Source organism: Panthera uncia, chromosome D1, assembly GCF_023721935.1.
Source record: "Panthera uncia isolate 11264 chromosome D1, Puncia_PCG_1.0, whole genome shotgun sequence".
Taxonomy (NCBI): Eukaryota; Metazoa; Chordata; class Mammalia; order Carnivora; family Felidae; genus Panthera; species Panthera uncia.
The window spans coordinates 28,669,361-28,682,670 of NC_064808.1; the positions used below are offsets into that span (position 1 = coordinate 28,669,361).

The 13,310-nt window shown below is 45.1% G+C and overlaps 1 protein-coding gene across 3 annotated transcripts in view; it reads left to right on the forward strand.

The window, feature by feature from the left end:
* The first annotated feature begins 3,180 nt into the window (after positions 1-3,180).
* The window catches only part of MPPED2 (metallophosphoesterase domain containing 2), a 173,519-nt gene continuing 163,389 nt past the window's right edge, over positions 3,181-13,310 (forward strand). The window contains exons 1-2 of one of the 3 annotated variants that reach the window (XM_049648870.1): positions 3,181-3,539; positions 9,310-9,558. In XM_049648870.1, coding sequence (XP_049504827.1) covers positions 9,431-9,558 — 128 coding nt within the window. In that variant the 5' untranslated portion in view covers positions 3,181-3,539; positions 9,310-9,430. The remainder of the gene's footprint in view (positions 3,540-9,309; positions 9,559-13,310) is intronic. The other 2 variants (XM_049648865.1, XM_049648877.1) reach the window with 2 other exon arrangements.

Here is a 13,310-nt window from a genome sequence, read left to right on the forward strand (position 1 = left end):
TCATTTAATAACCATTTCCAAGTTTCTGCTAGGTACACAGCATATAAGAACAGGAATAAAGGGCATAGTTCTCAAACTTGAGGGGTTTACAGCAAAAACATTTGAAACAAGTAAAAACTGTAAAAACTATAGGAATTAAGAATGAAATAAGGAAGTTTGTTGGGTCAGATTTTTTCAAATTGCATCATACTGGCAGTTCTATTAACAGGCTCTGATTTCTGATAACCTATAGTCTGAACCTTGCTGGAAAATGATAAAAATGCAGAAAATTTAAAGAAAAAGAAGCACAATAGTTGCTGTTTGTTCCCAGAGTGAGATTGGTGTATCTAACTTTAATAAAACTGTTCAAAGAAATGCAATAGTTTCCATAATTTTTTTTTCTGAAGAAGAACCACAGGATTGAACCAAGGTTTAAGTTACACACGTGTCCCTCGAGTACTGGAAAACCTGTCTTCATAGGGAGAGGGAGAATGAGAGCCAATGCCAAATAAAGTATTTAGCTTTCAAGGGAAGTAGCAACCACTTTCCAAGCTTCCACCTAAAGTTCTCCCACGCTCCACTCTCTCACTTTCTTCCCTAAATGCAATCTGAAAAGATATTTTAAAAGATATTGCAGCAGGCTATCAGGAAGCATATTTGCCAGTTCCTTCGATGAAATCACTGGAGAAAGCGTCCAAATTTACATTCCATTAAAGGGAAAAATTTGTAATATTTGCATAAAGGCAATCATAAACTTGGCATTTTACTTTTATCCTTCTTTTGTTTTCCATTATAAACAATAAAAATTGAATTTAACACCGACAGAAAAAAATGAAGCTTATAGGCTCACTTATCTTAAAGAAAAAAAAGTATCAGCCTATAGCATTTCAAATTTGCTGTAATGAAGCTTGACGTTTCAAAGCTGATGTCAGGGGACAGACATGGTTCACATCCAATCATTTTAAAACAAGCTTTTAGTGTAGGTGGCTATATTGATGGAGAATATGATTTAACAAAACACAATATGTTGAAATCCATGTAATGAAAATTATTTGAAAAGCGAGTTCCTTTTGTTCGTGACTTATTATTTAAATTTACTTCTATTTCTCCAGCTTCTTTATTTTGGTAGCCTAATAGAAATAAAAATCATAGCTCTCATAGAGCTTGGTCACTACTTCTCTCATTGGGTAATTGATCATCAGGGACAGAGTGGAGGTTGACTTCTTCCTGCACTATAAGCTACAATTTCAAGCATCTTTTCTTGCCTCAATTTTTCCCCACACAGTAAAATGATATACAAATTTTCATCAACTTTGTAAAGGATCACTCACTTGTGCTCAATAGCATTAAATATCCTGTAAAATGTGCTACTGAAATAGAACACGGTACTATTTATTATCTGTGTGTGTATGTATAGATTCAGGTTCACGTACAAATTTAAGTTTGGCTGTTTTGATTGACTACCAGTTATTTAAAAAAAAAGAAAAAAGGCTTATGCTGCTTTTTTTTTGGCTGATTAAATCGGTCCAAATCAGTGAAAAAATTCAAACCATTTAGATAAGAGGAGTGCACTGATAAGTCGTAGAAAAAGGAAAACAAAACCAAGCATTTCTTCAACAACATGATTCTAGTCAGTGTTTGCTGCTGGGCTGGAAAACAAAAACTAAATTTAAAGGTGCCCCACCTTCCCCCTGTCTTTGCCATCTTTAATGTCAATGCCACTTGCTGTGATTTGTGCTAGGCAAGGAGAATCACTGTCCTCTTGATCTCAGAACATTTGACAAGTCCTGACACTCTGGGCATAGTGTACAACAAAATAAATTTATTGCCAAGACCATCTCTCCCTTCATTTCAGCTCAGGCCTAAGAGATGGGTTACTTAAAATTCAAGTGCCAGGAAAGCCCATTGTAAAAGGGAAATATTTTCAAGTGAATTCCGTTTGATCTTTTTTTATAGGGGCTCCTACCAGCCTCTCTCCCTTCCTTCCCAGACCCTGGAAACCAATTAGTCTCAGCACAGAGGCCACAGACCAGGTTGAAATGGCTCCTTTTTTATTTTTAAGGGATATAATTTCAGCCAGGATGTCTAGTCAGTTGTCAAATAGTATACTTAGCACACTTCTCTCTCTCACGCACACATCCATTGGATTTCCCTTTGGACAATGCCTATATCTTTGGGTCTGACTCCTGGAAAGGAATTTGATCTGGTTGCAGTCCAAATCCTTCAGCTCTGACAAGAGCGGAACATCACAGGGCCACCTCATCTTTTGCAGACAGCCCCAACCAAGTTTTCTAAAAGCCTTCTCTTCCTTGTCGTCTTTTAGCATTTCAGCGGCTTTTCCTTTTATTAGGTTGTTTGCATACAATTCTGAAAGTCTTCCCCCCCCCCCCCCCCCGTTATCCAAAGTAGCAGAAAACAGAGGACGAACTTTGATTTTTAAAATGTTTTTGAAGTGCTTCTTGTTTGGGGAATATGTGCCCCTAAGACAAAAATGGAAACAATTAGTCTTTGCCCCTCCTCACCTCCCTATTTTGAACCTGCGTTAATTCGTGGAGGTGAAAAAAAATTATCAACTGGGTTGGCCTTTTCTTTCTCAGGAACAACATTGCAGAGAGAAAGGTGTGTGTGTGTGTGTGTGTGTGTGTGTGTGTGTGTGTGTGAATGTGGCGAGTTGAAAGGCTTGAGGAAAGGGAGCACGGCTCTACCCCCGGGAAGCCTAAGCTCAGCAGATGGGAGGGGACCCAGGGTCGCCTTCCTTGGTCTGAGCCCAGTGCCCAAGCCGCTCCCCTTGCCCCCGAAGGGAGCTCGGCGCCCTGGAGCTGTGCCAGGACTCCAGACAGCGCCAGGCAGGTCGGTGGATGAAGGGGGGGCCTGGGTGTTCTCTTTGCAGAAGACGCCCATTTGGAGGGAAAACTCCCTTTATTTTTCTGGGGCTCCGTAGCCACCCCCCTCCCCAGTCCCCTATGATTTTTACGCTGATCACACTCCTGGTGATGAACTTGCAGCTCTGCTTCCTGCTGCCTGCTTGACCCGAGAGCACCAGCAGGCTGCCGGCCTCGCCCTCAGCTCCCTCCTCCTCTTGCAACCCCGGGGCCTCGGGGCGCCAGTGCGGGTTCGAGCGGGCCGGGGCTGCAGGAGGGGCGCGCGAGGGCGCGGGGTCCCGCCGGGGAGCGCGCACGGAGCGGCGCCTCAGCCGCCCTGCTTCCTGGAGCTGTGCTCCTTTGACCCCAGTGGCAGTCCCTGTCACTGCACCGCTCGCGCTCCCTCTGGCTCGCCGCGCCCTCGCTCCCTCTCCTCGCCCCCTCGCTCGCTCTCTCCCCAGATCGAGGCTGCTCCGGTCCTTTCTCCACCCCCCCCCTCCCTCTCGAGCCGCGCCCCCAGGTCCCCCGCCCCTGCCCGCGGCGGGACCTCCGGGGTCGAAGGTTCTGGCCCGCCCGCGCCCCTCGTCGCCCCCGCTCGCCCCCCGCGCGCCTCCCGCCGGCTCCGGCCGCTCCGCGATGGATCGCCTGCTCGTTGGGCGCTGAAGGCATCCCCGGGACCCGGAGCGCAGCCCGGGAAAGGTAATCCGCCCCGGGAAGGGAGGCGGAGGGCGGGGGAGGGGGAGGAGGCGGCCGGGCGCCCGGTGCCGCGCGCGAGAGGAAGGGAAAAAAAATGCACACACAAAGCGGAGCCCGGGTGAGAGGTGCCTTGTCAGAGGCGCGTGCGAGGGGCTCGGAGGCTGCGGACCGCGGCTGCCCCGGTGCTCCTGACATTCGCACAAGCTGGCGCTTCCCGGGCAATTCGGAACCCGAGGAGGGCGTATTTTCTACCCCAGAGCGAAAGCGAATTCTTTTTCAGGAGCTGTCGCCCTCCCACTCCCCATCTCGCCCCTCTGCTCATCTCCCCTCCCCCCTCGCCGCCCCCAGTCCTCAGCCCCCGACCTCCCAGGGTCCCCACCTCCCGCTCCCTTCTTCGCCGGGATTTCTCTGCAGGGGTGAAGGGGGTGTCCGCGAGGGGCATCAGCGAAAGCCAGGCGGCTGGGATGGGGGTGGGGACGAGGACTAGGCGAGCTGTTTACTAGAAAGTCCCGGGGTGATGTGTTCGAACCGCCCCGGCCTAGGCCCGGGTGCATTGTGTTGGCCCGAGCCCCGGGCGCCTGCCGCGGCCCGAGCGAGGTGCGGTGGCCGGGAAGGCGCCGCGCAGCTTTGTGCTGGGTCTGCGCTCCGCGGCCGCCCCCGGGGCCGCCCGCGCGCGCGCCGCTCTCGCGCGGGGCTTTTTCTCACCCTGTCCCCGCGCCCCAACCTCGCTGTCCCCTGCCGCCTCCGGTCTCCAAGATCGCCGCCTGCGGAGCGAGTCGGCGACCCGGGCCGGGCGGCGGGGGACGAGCGACGAGAAAAAGTAACCGTTGCCGCCCGGTTTCTTCTCCAGAGAGGCAGGAGTTTCTTTGCCTATTTGCACGGAACAGGGTTATCTTTGTAAAGCCTTTGAATTCCGGGGTTTTGCGGCCTAGGAGGTGAAGGGGCATTTTTTTCTGGAGATTGGGAAGGGAGTTAGAATCCACCAACAAGAAGAGAATTTAAGGATGCCCCGGTGGGGCAGATTTATAGAACATTTACTATCCACCCACCCACCCCCCCAACATACCCCCAAATTAAGTGTAAATGCGGGTCATGAAAAATGTGTAATTGATTTGAGATGCTGCGAACAAACACAAACAGGTCGGGGTGGAAAAAAACAAACAAAACTTTAAGGCAAAGAAAAGATTTCTAAAGAGGGGGGGAAATCCGTAGCCTCCACACCCCCTTCCAACGCTTGCTGGCTCCCTCCCTTCCTTTCTCTGCCGCTCCAGGAAAGCAGCCCGGCAGCGCCGGGGCAGAGAGCAGGGAGGCGGCGGTGACGGCTCCGGGCGCCGGCTCCGCTCTGAGGGTTCGGGGATGCCAATGCGCCCGCGAGGCTGACGTCGGGGGCGTGGGGCTGTGATGCTCGAGCGAGGATGGCGCGGTGTCAGAGCCATTGGCCGCCGGTGGTCATCAATCAATCTGGGGCTGGGGGAGAGAGAGAGAAAGAAAGACAGGCGCCCAGCGGAGCCCAGGGCCGCGAGCGCCAGCTCCAACAGTGCCAGCAGCGGCGGCAGCAGCGGAGGCGACGGTGGTGGCAACGGGGGACTGAGCGAGTAAGGCGAGCTGGTGCTCCAGGAAGGAAGGGGGAGCTGTCGCCCGGAGGAGCCGGCCGTGAGCCGGGAGGGCAGGGCGAGAGTGTGTGTGTGTGTGTGTGTGTGTGTGTAGTTGCTGAAGGACACCCTCCCCCCGCAACTGCCCACCCTAGATTTAAAACAAACAAACCAATCCAAAGTAGAGAATTCCGCGCCCCCCGCCCCACCATATATAGGCTCCACGCGTTGCCAGAGGCGCAGGAGAAAAGTCCTGCCCTTTCTCTCCGAAAGAATGTGCCAGGCTGGTGTCCGCAGTGCTGGAGACAAGTTCAGGTGTAAGTGCGGCGGGAGGGAGGGCGCTCTGTGGACAGAGGCACGTGGAACTTTGTGCATCCCTCCCAAAACCCTGGCGGAGACGCCTCTGAGAAGGCTTGTGGGCATCGCTCCGGGATACAGGGATGAGTAACTGGAGGTGGGCATAAAAGAGTAGGGGCGTGAGTTGAGAAAGCGCCTGATCCGTTCGGCAGTGGGAGGAGAGAGCGAAATTTGGCGGAGTTGGAGCAGGCGAGTTCCAAAGTCCGGCCAGGCGGTCGGGCGATCTTCTTAGGGCTAGTGAATAAAAGGAGCATCCTTGTTTAAAGGAGGAAATCACGGGCTCCTTTCTCATAGGCTGTGCGGTGCGGGCTCCGGTAGAGAGGTCATGAGTTGTTGCTTTGAAACTTTTGGTAAATTGGACTTCTGGTGTCTAGGAGGTGGAGACAGTTATTTAATTCCCCAGCTTTTAATCCTTTCATTGCCAGCCGACTTTAAAAGGTTTTCCAACTAGATTCCTGAAAAAGAACATTTCAAGTTGCACAGCTTAAGGGACCCAGACGTGATTGCTGTCTAGGAAATGCAAAATGAGCCCACATGATTTTTTTTTTTTTTTTTTTTTTTTTAAGGAGAAAATCAAACTAGCACCAACCAACATGAATGTTTGGCAATGTCAGTCCCCTTTAGATTTTTCTTTAGGATTCCTGGCATTTAGTACCAGGTTCTTTTGTTTTGTGGAGTAAATGTGCTGAAGTATAAAATGAAAATTAAGAAAAAAAAAAGAATACTGCTCTCTTTAGATATTATATGTAAAAAGTGATGTATGTGTAAGGAGGATGAGATGCTCCAAAATCTGATCATTTGGAAGGTTTTATTGCTTACATATGTGAAGCAAGGTGAATCAGCTTCTGGATAGTTTTAGACAATGTATCATTCTGCTTTGTTTCAAGCTTTTCCCAAATTTCTCAGGTCAAAGGAGGGGCCATTGTCCCCTCTTTCTGAGAGTTTGCTAGGGGAAAAAAAGTCTTCTGTGTGTTGGTGTTTAATATCTTAGGATATGTTCATTTTGTGATGCGAGTAGGGGTGAACACAGTATTTTAAAGAGTACGCCTTTTCTTGACTTGTCTGTAAAGGTTCCTGTGAAAGTTTTGAAGCTCTCTGCCTCAGTCTGACAGTTTCTTCAAAGGACTCCAGATTAAAGAAGGTAGACACTGCAGGTGCACTCTTTCGATAAAACATTTGAAAGGGAACGTGGTAAAGATGAATTCAAATGAGATGCCAGCCACCCATTTAGCCCGTCAGAGTTACAGGGGCCTGTGCTTGCTGATGAAAAGATATTCTATTTGTCTTGCTGGGGCAAAGGTGCGAAGAGGTACAGATGTTCACTTCATAGAAAAGGCAATCCTAGTTGGACTTTAGGGTCGAGTGGACTGTTTAGGACTGTGAGTTGATCACCTTCTAAGTTCTCTTCTCTGCTTCAAATGGGAGGGTCTAATGCTAACTACTATAAGTCATTGCCTAGATATTTACATAATAGGTGTGTAAATTTTATTTCTAGGCCGTTTTGCTTAGCTTAATTAGTGAGTTTGCTCCAGAAATATTTAAACTGGTTGTGGCACAGAGTGCAGAGATTGTGACTGAGAGGTCACAGTGGTGTAGACATGAATTTTCTTTCCTTTGCTTCTTAATGCTCTTGTATTTCACACAATAGACATTGATGGCAGGAACATAAGAATTGCCATGTAATTTTTACACCACTCTTTAATTTATGCAAACACTAAGTTCTCGCAGTCTGAAAATGCGTATTTTTTTCCCTCTGTGCTTTGATGGCTAACATTCTTTTTAATGACAGTCATTTCTATAACAGGAAGATGTTTTCATTTGTATTTACTTTTCAGCGTGGCGCAATTATGCAGTTTTGCGCTTCAGTAGTGTCTCGGTACTTTGTGTCTCAAAAGAGAATTACAGTACTTAGAACAGGACTGCAATTTGAAGCAGGTGTTGTGTTTTACTGTTATGCAAAATAACAGTAAAATATAATTGTGGGGGAAATTAAGGAAACAGCTGCAAACTTGGTATGAAAACTGCTACATTATGATTTGTAAGCAGTTCTTCATAGATATCTTGCATCAAAGGAGCAGGGAAAGATTTTAATTTAGTTAATCCTACTGGCCTGGTTGTCTATCATCTGGTGCTTAAAGGACTTCTACCTCCCATGAAGTCAGGAAGAAGAAAGAGAACCCAAAGTGACACTTTGTTTAAAATGCCAGAACACCAGGGATTCATCTTTTGGCAGTGGCCTTGTGCATTAGGAACGAAGGCAAGGTGGGTGTTATTTAGCTTGCTTTGCTAATATGAAGAAGGCAATGATTTGAGTGGAACACTGTGGAATTTCTTAGCCCAGCTAGCATATGGAGGACTACACAACCCCCGGGTTGTAAAATAATAAAATAAATGGCCTATGGCAGGCCATCTGCCTTTTGCTTGATATTTAAGGTGTTTCATGCCAAATTTAAATCTAATCTTATTTTTCTAAATATTTTTTATTTGAGATAGCAGCTAAGATTCCCGGAGCTTAATGGGGCACATGGCAAACGTATTCTGATGTGGAGCACTTAAAGTAAGAACGTGGGTTACGCCCAAGTGTTACTCAAGGAGCATGCTCCCCGCTTCTTCTCTATTGCATTGATCAATTGCAACAGCCTCAATGCAGGGATCTGCTCTCTCAGTCTTTGCATACCTGCTGTAGAAATAAACATCCTCATTTGTGAAGCCGGCACAGCAGATAATATACTGACACTTATAAAAATAATAAAAACTAATGGAAATTTTGGAAGAATGAAACCAACTACTGAGAATTATACAGCACCAAGCAAGAATGAGATGGTAGATGTAATGGCTGCCCCCCTTCAGTGTTCTCTTTGGGCTCTTAAGAGGGGCCGTAATGAATGCATCCAGAGTCGTGGTCCAAGCCTAAATGTGTTTAACTTTCCCCCACGTGACTGGAGTGTTTAAAGAAATTATATTACATTTAGCAAGAACGATTTGCCTTACCATAAGATTCTTGGCCAGAGTGGAGTACATATGTATACCAGGCGTTGAGTACCTACGTTTGTGGGGAACTGCTTGTGAAAGAAAAAATTATGTGTAACATGCACATATTATGTATGTATTATAATTACACACTGGTATCTATTGTAAGTGTAGCATTTTATTTTATTTTATTTTATTTTATTTTATTTATTTTATTTTATTTTTTGTGAAAGAGAGAGAGAGAGAGAGCAGGAGTGCTCAGGCTCCACACTGTCAGCACGGAGCCCGACAAAGGGCTCAAACCCACAGACTGTAAGATCCTGACCTGAGCTGAAACCAAGAGTCAGATGCCTAACCGACTAAGCCACCCAGGTGCCCCTATAAGTGCAGCATTTTAAATTTACACTGGTCATTGTGTTATATGACTGTGTTAAACATTGAGATTTCAAATTATTCTATGACATCAACTCTGTACAGACCAAACATTCCAATTAGCAGGGAAGGTTTGGAAGATTCTCCACTTCGAGCACAAACCATTTATAGTTAGACACCATGGCAACTGTGGATATGCCCCTTCCGTAATTCATGTTAAGTGCCATAATTATAATTAAAGAGGAAATCTTAGTTTGAACACCGCTGAAGTGATTTGCTAGCAGCCAGCAGTGTTAGATGGACTGCAGTGTCCACTCTGAAGTACCTGCAGGGTGAGGGTTGGAAAAGGTTGTATCCACGAGGCAACAACACATATTAAGATTTTTCTTGAGCCAATTGCACATCCCGGTGTCCTAGCTGACGTTTCTTAAACACCTTCTTTTTCTTTGTTCTCATTTTATAATTTTTTTTTTTTTTTTCAGAAACGCACAGTGGTATTGATGTGTAGATCCTTGGGTTCAGAGGTTGGCTGAAACACACCATGCCTGCTTCCATCCTTTGCTCCGGAAAGTTGTGAATTGCTCATGCCTATAGGGAGGAAGGATGGCTCATGGGATTCCTTCTCAAGGCAAAGTTACCATAACGGTGGATGAGTACAGCTCAAACCCCACCCAGGCATTCACACACTACAACATCAACCAGAGCAGATTCCAGCCGCCACATGTACATATGTAAGTATCACTCGTGAACCAAAAAAAAAATTATCAGTCAAGAAAATAGAAGTAAAATAAGAAAGTCACTAATGACTTCTGTCAGGGAGAATAAAAGTTATGTGATTCGTAAAACAGATGGGTATCTGTGGTTCCAAGACAGCTCAGAGGAATACTCTACATCTGTGTAACCTTTTCAGTTTTCAGAGTACTTTCAACCATAATTTGACTTGAGATCGTCAGATCTAAGGGGTGGTGGTTGGTTGCCCACATTTTGTGGACAACAGAGAGGTTAAGGTATTTGCCTACTGCCACACAGTGACTTTTGGCAGAGTCTTCTGACCCCTGGTTCAATTTGCTTCATGTTGCATTGTTTGCCTCCATGATGAAATATTTCTTTAAAATTTTTGTAGTTTTTCCCCCCACACCTCACCCCACTACCCCTTTACATTCAGCTGAGAAATAGGCCTAATTGGGACTAATTGTCCAGCCACTGCTAAATCCATTGTCTTGCCTGTTGCTGGTGGAACGTGTGCTGCATGCTGCAGGACTCCAACAATATGGAGAACAAAGGATTAAGGGACAGTGGAACAGTCGGTTCCAGGAATTGTACTTTTCTCTCGCTCCCTAATACTATTTAAGTCATGTTTCAGTTTTAAACTGTTTAAGGAACAGAGTGTGGGAGAAACCCAGAGGCAAGGGTTTTGCAGCACCTGGTGCATACCAGCTTGTTTCCCTTCCTTTGCTACAGGATGTGCTGGGCTCTCATCAGAAGGGGCAAAAGGTCATCATCTCCCTGGTTTATTCAATGCCTGGTGTTCATTCTCTATTAGACCCTTCCAGTGTCTTAACGTGAGTCTTTCATAGTAGGACTAAACCTCTTTGAAAACCATTGTATAGTCAAGAGAGAAAGGAGGTTAGAGCTCTGTTGACTGTTTTTTCCATTCCTGGCAGAACTGAACTTGGGGCCTAAGTCACAAGCTCTTTTTTTAGCATTTGTTTTATTGGAGCATTTAAAAATTAGTAGCCCCCCCCCCCCCCACACACACATACAGAACACATCCACATACCTCCCCCCGCCTCAGTTTAGAAACACTAGCCAAACAAAAAGATCTTTCTTGACTGCCTGGGTATTAGTGAAAATACTAGGATGTTACTTTGCAAGTGTATTCTGTAGAGCCACTCAATTACCTATAATGGGATTTCTGGAAAAAAGAAAAAGAGAAAGAAATCCTTGGAAATGGTTAGTGCTAACCTATCTTTGAAGAATTTTATACTTTCTTTAAATCAGAATATATTCATGATGATGAAGGATTTGTTAACATGATATTAAGGAAAAGTTTTTAAGGTGAATAAGATTTTCCTTTGTTAAAATGGCTTTTCTGAACAATAACTCGGTTCATTTCAAAATTTTCCTTTTATTCTTCTGCTCCTAATGATTTCTTTTTCTTCAAATATGTTATAGAATTTGTGCAAGCTGGACTTAGGATACCTTTAGCTCTGTTCTGCTCGTGTGACATTTTGTATTAAAGAATCACAAAGAACTTTGTGGATTCTGTTCCTTTCAGGCAAAAGAAAGTATGTTTTGCCTCCAATTCCTTGGAAGATGCCTGATAGGGAATATCACCTTAAGTCTTTACTCATCCATGACCATAAGATTCTGCTGGTGAACTGTGAATGAACAGAGATATTAAAAAAGCATGTAACCTTAGAACTAATCTGCCTAGATCTAGCCATGAGAAATTCCAAGGATCAAATTATACCTTTTTTGAAACTTTTTTTCGCTTGCGAATTGGGTTTTGTAGTTGTAGCCTGGATAGCTGTGTAGCCCTTTTACTGGACATCCCACCTTAGAATAGAGGACACTTGCCTTTTCACCTTTATCACCTGCTGAGGGCATCCCACCTGAACCCTTTGTTCCAGCCATATAAGTTGCTTCACAGTCACCTGAGCACACGTTGGGCCTCTCCTTCTTGGTGCCATTGCTTTCATCGCTTCTCATGGCTGAGACACTCACATTTATGTTCTGCTCATCAGATACCTCGAGCCAGTTCAGGCCTCTCTGCATCTGTAAAACCTCTTTTATGTCTCCTAGTCCATACTGACTGTGCCCCCCCCCCTTCCCAACACAACACCCCTGGTCGTTATTTCAGCCCTTATCACCTGCATCATTATCTCTGTCTCCCTTATTCGTTTCCTAAAAGCAATGATTGAGAGCGTGTAACAGTTGTTCAGAAACACTGATTGATGGGTTGATTGAGTGATCCATTGATTTGACTGTGCATTGAGATGAGATATTGTGACTTAGATTTGGAGCTTTTCATTGGAATTTTTCTGTTCTTTCTTAACATTTTGAGTGTTTGTACGAAGGTGTGAGTGTACCGTGAAGCTGCTGGCTCACTTTTTCCTTGGCTTGACTTTTCCTTGCTTGGTGCCCCAGCACAGTCTAGGCATGCAGGTCTCTCGGGTACATGTGATCGTGTTATATTTCTTTTATATTAAAAAAATGGGCTTATTCTAAATAGAAACTTATATTGTCTGGAAAATATCCATAAAATACTTAGTCTAAAATTCCTTCACTTTTTCTGAAATTTTCAACATGTCATGGCAGAGGCTTGTTCCTTTTCCCCAAAGATACTTTGTCTTTTCCACTTGAATAGTTGTTGATTATTTTGCATGGGATCCTTAAAATGTTTCCTTTCCTTTTTCATTTGCAACTGAGGTCCATGAAGACCTGTAATGGATCACCTGAACTGGAATTCCAATTCTGGTCCCTTAAATGATCTGTTGTTTTCTTTCACACAAACTATGGGTTTGTTTGTTTTTTTTTGCCTTAATTAAGGAATCCTTCACTTCCCATTTAATTCAGGTAGTCTGACGTCAATTTTGTGACCCACCCTTGGCAATTTAGTTTTCGTCTCCATGCCTCAGTTTACTCATCTGTACACATTTGCAGTAAATGATAGCTATGGATCTTTTTAGCTCTGACATGCTGAGATTAAGATTGCTGTTAACACAACATTTATTTGCAAGGGGTTGCTATAGGGGGATACATAAGACTTGTTTCCCATCTCCATCAAGATCATCACTGATTTCAAAGCTATTGTTTCAAGTGACTTGAGGAGATTTACTACTTGGTCTTGATTTGGTTTCTCCTGTGAGTTCTGACGAGGCTGTCACCAAGCTTTCTAAGAACCACTGGCCTGCATCTCTGCCTGTGACATAGGGAAGATTTTTTTTTTAATTGAAGTATAGTTGACACACAATGTTACATTCATTTCAGGTGTACAACATACTGATTTGACAACTTTATACCTTATGCTATGCTCACCACAAGTGTAGCTACCATCTGTCACTGTACAATACTATTACAACACCATTGACTATATTTCCTGTGCTCTACTTTCATCCCCATGACTTATTCATTCCATAACTGGAAGCCTGGATCTCCCACTCACCTGCACCCGTTTTGCCCATCCCCCACCCCTCTCCCTTCTGGCAACCATCAGTTTATTCTTTATATTTCTGGGTCTGTTTCTGCTTTTGTTTGTTTATGATTTTGTTTTGCTTTTTAGAGTCCCTCCCTCTCTCTCTCTCTCTCTCTCTCTCTCTCTCGCTCGTTCTCTCTCTCTCTCTCTCTCTCTATATATATATGTGTATATGAAATTGTATGGTATTTGTCTTTCTCTGTCTGACTTAGTATACTTAGCGTAATACCTCTAGGTCCGTCTGTGCTTTTTGCAAATGGTAATATCTCAAGGAAGATTTTTTTA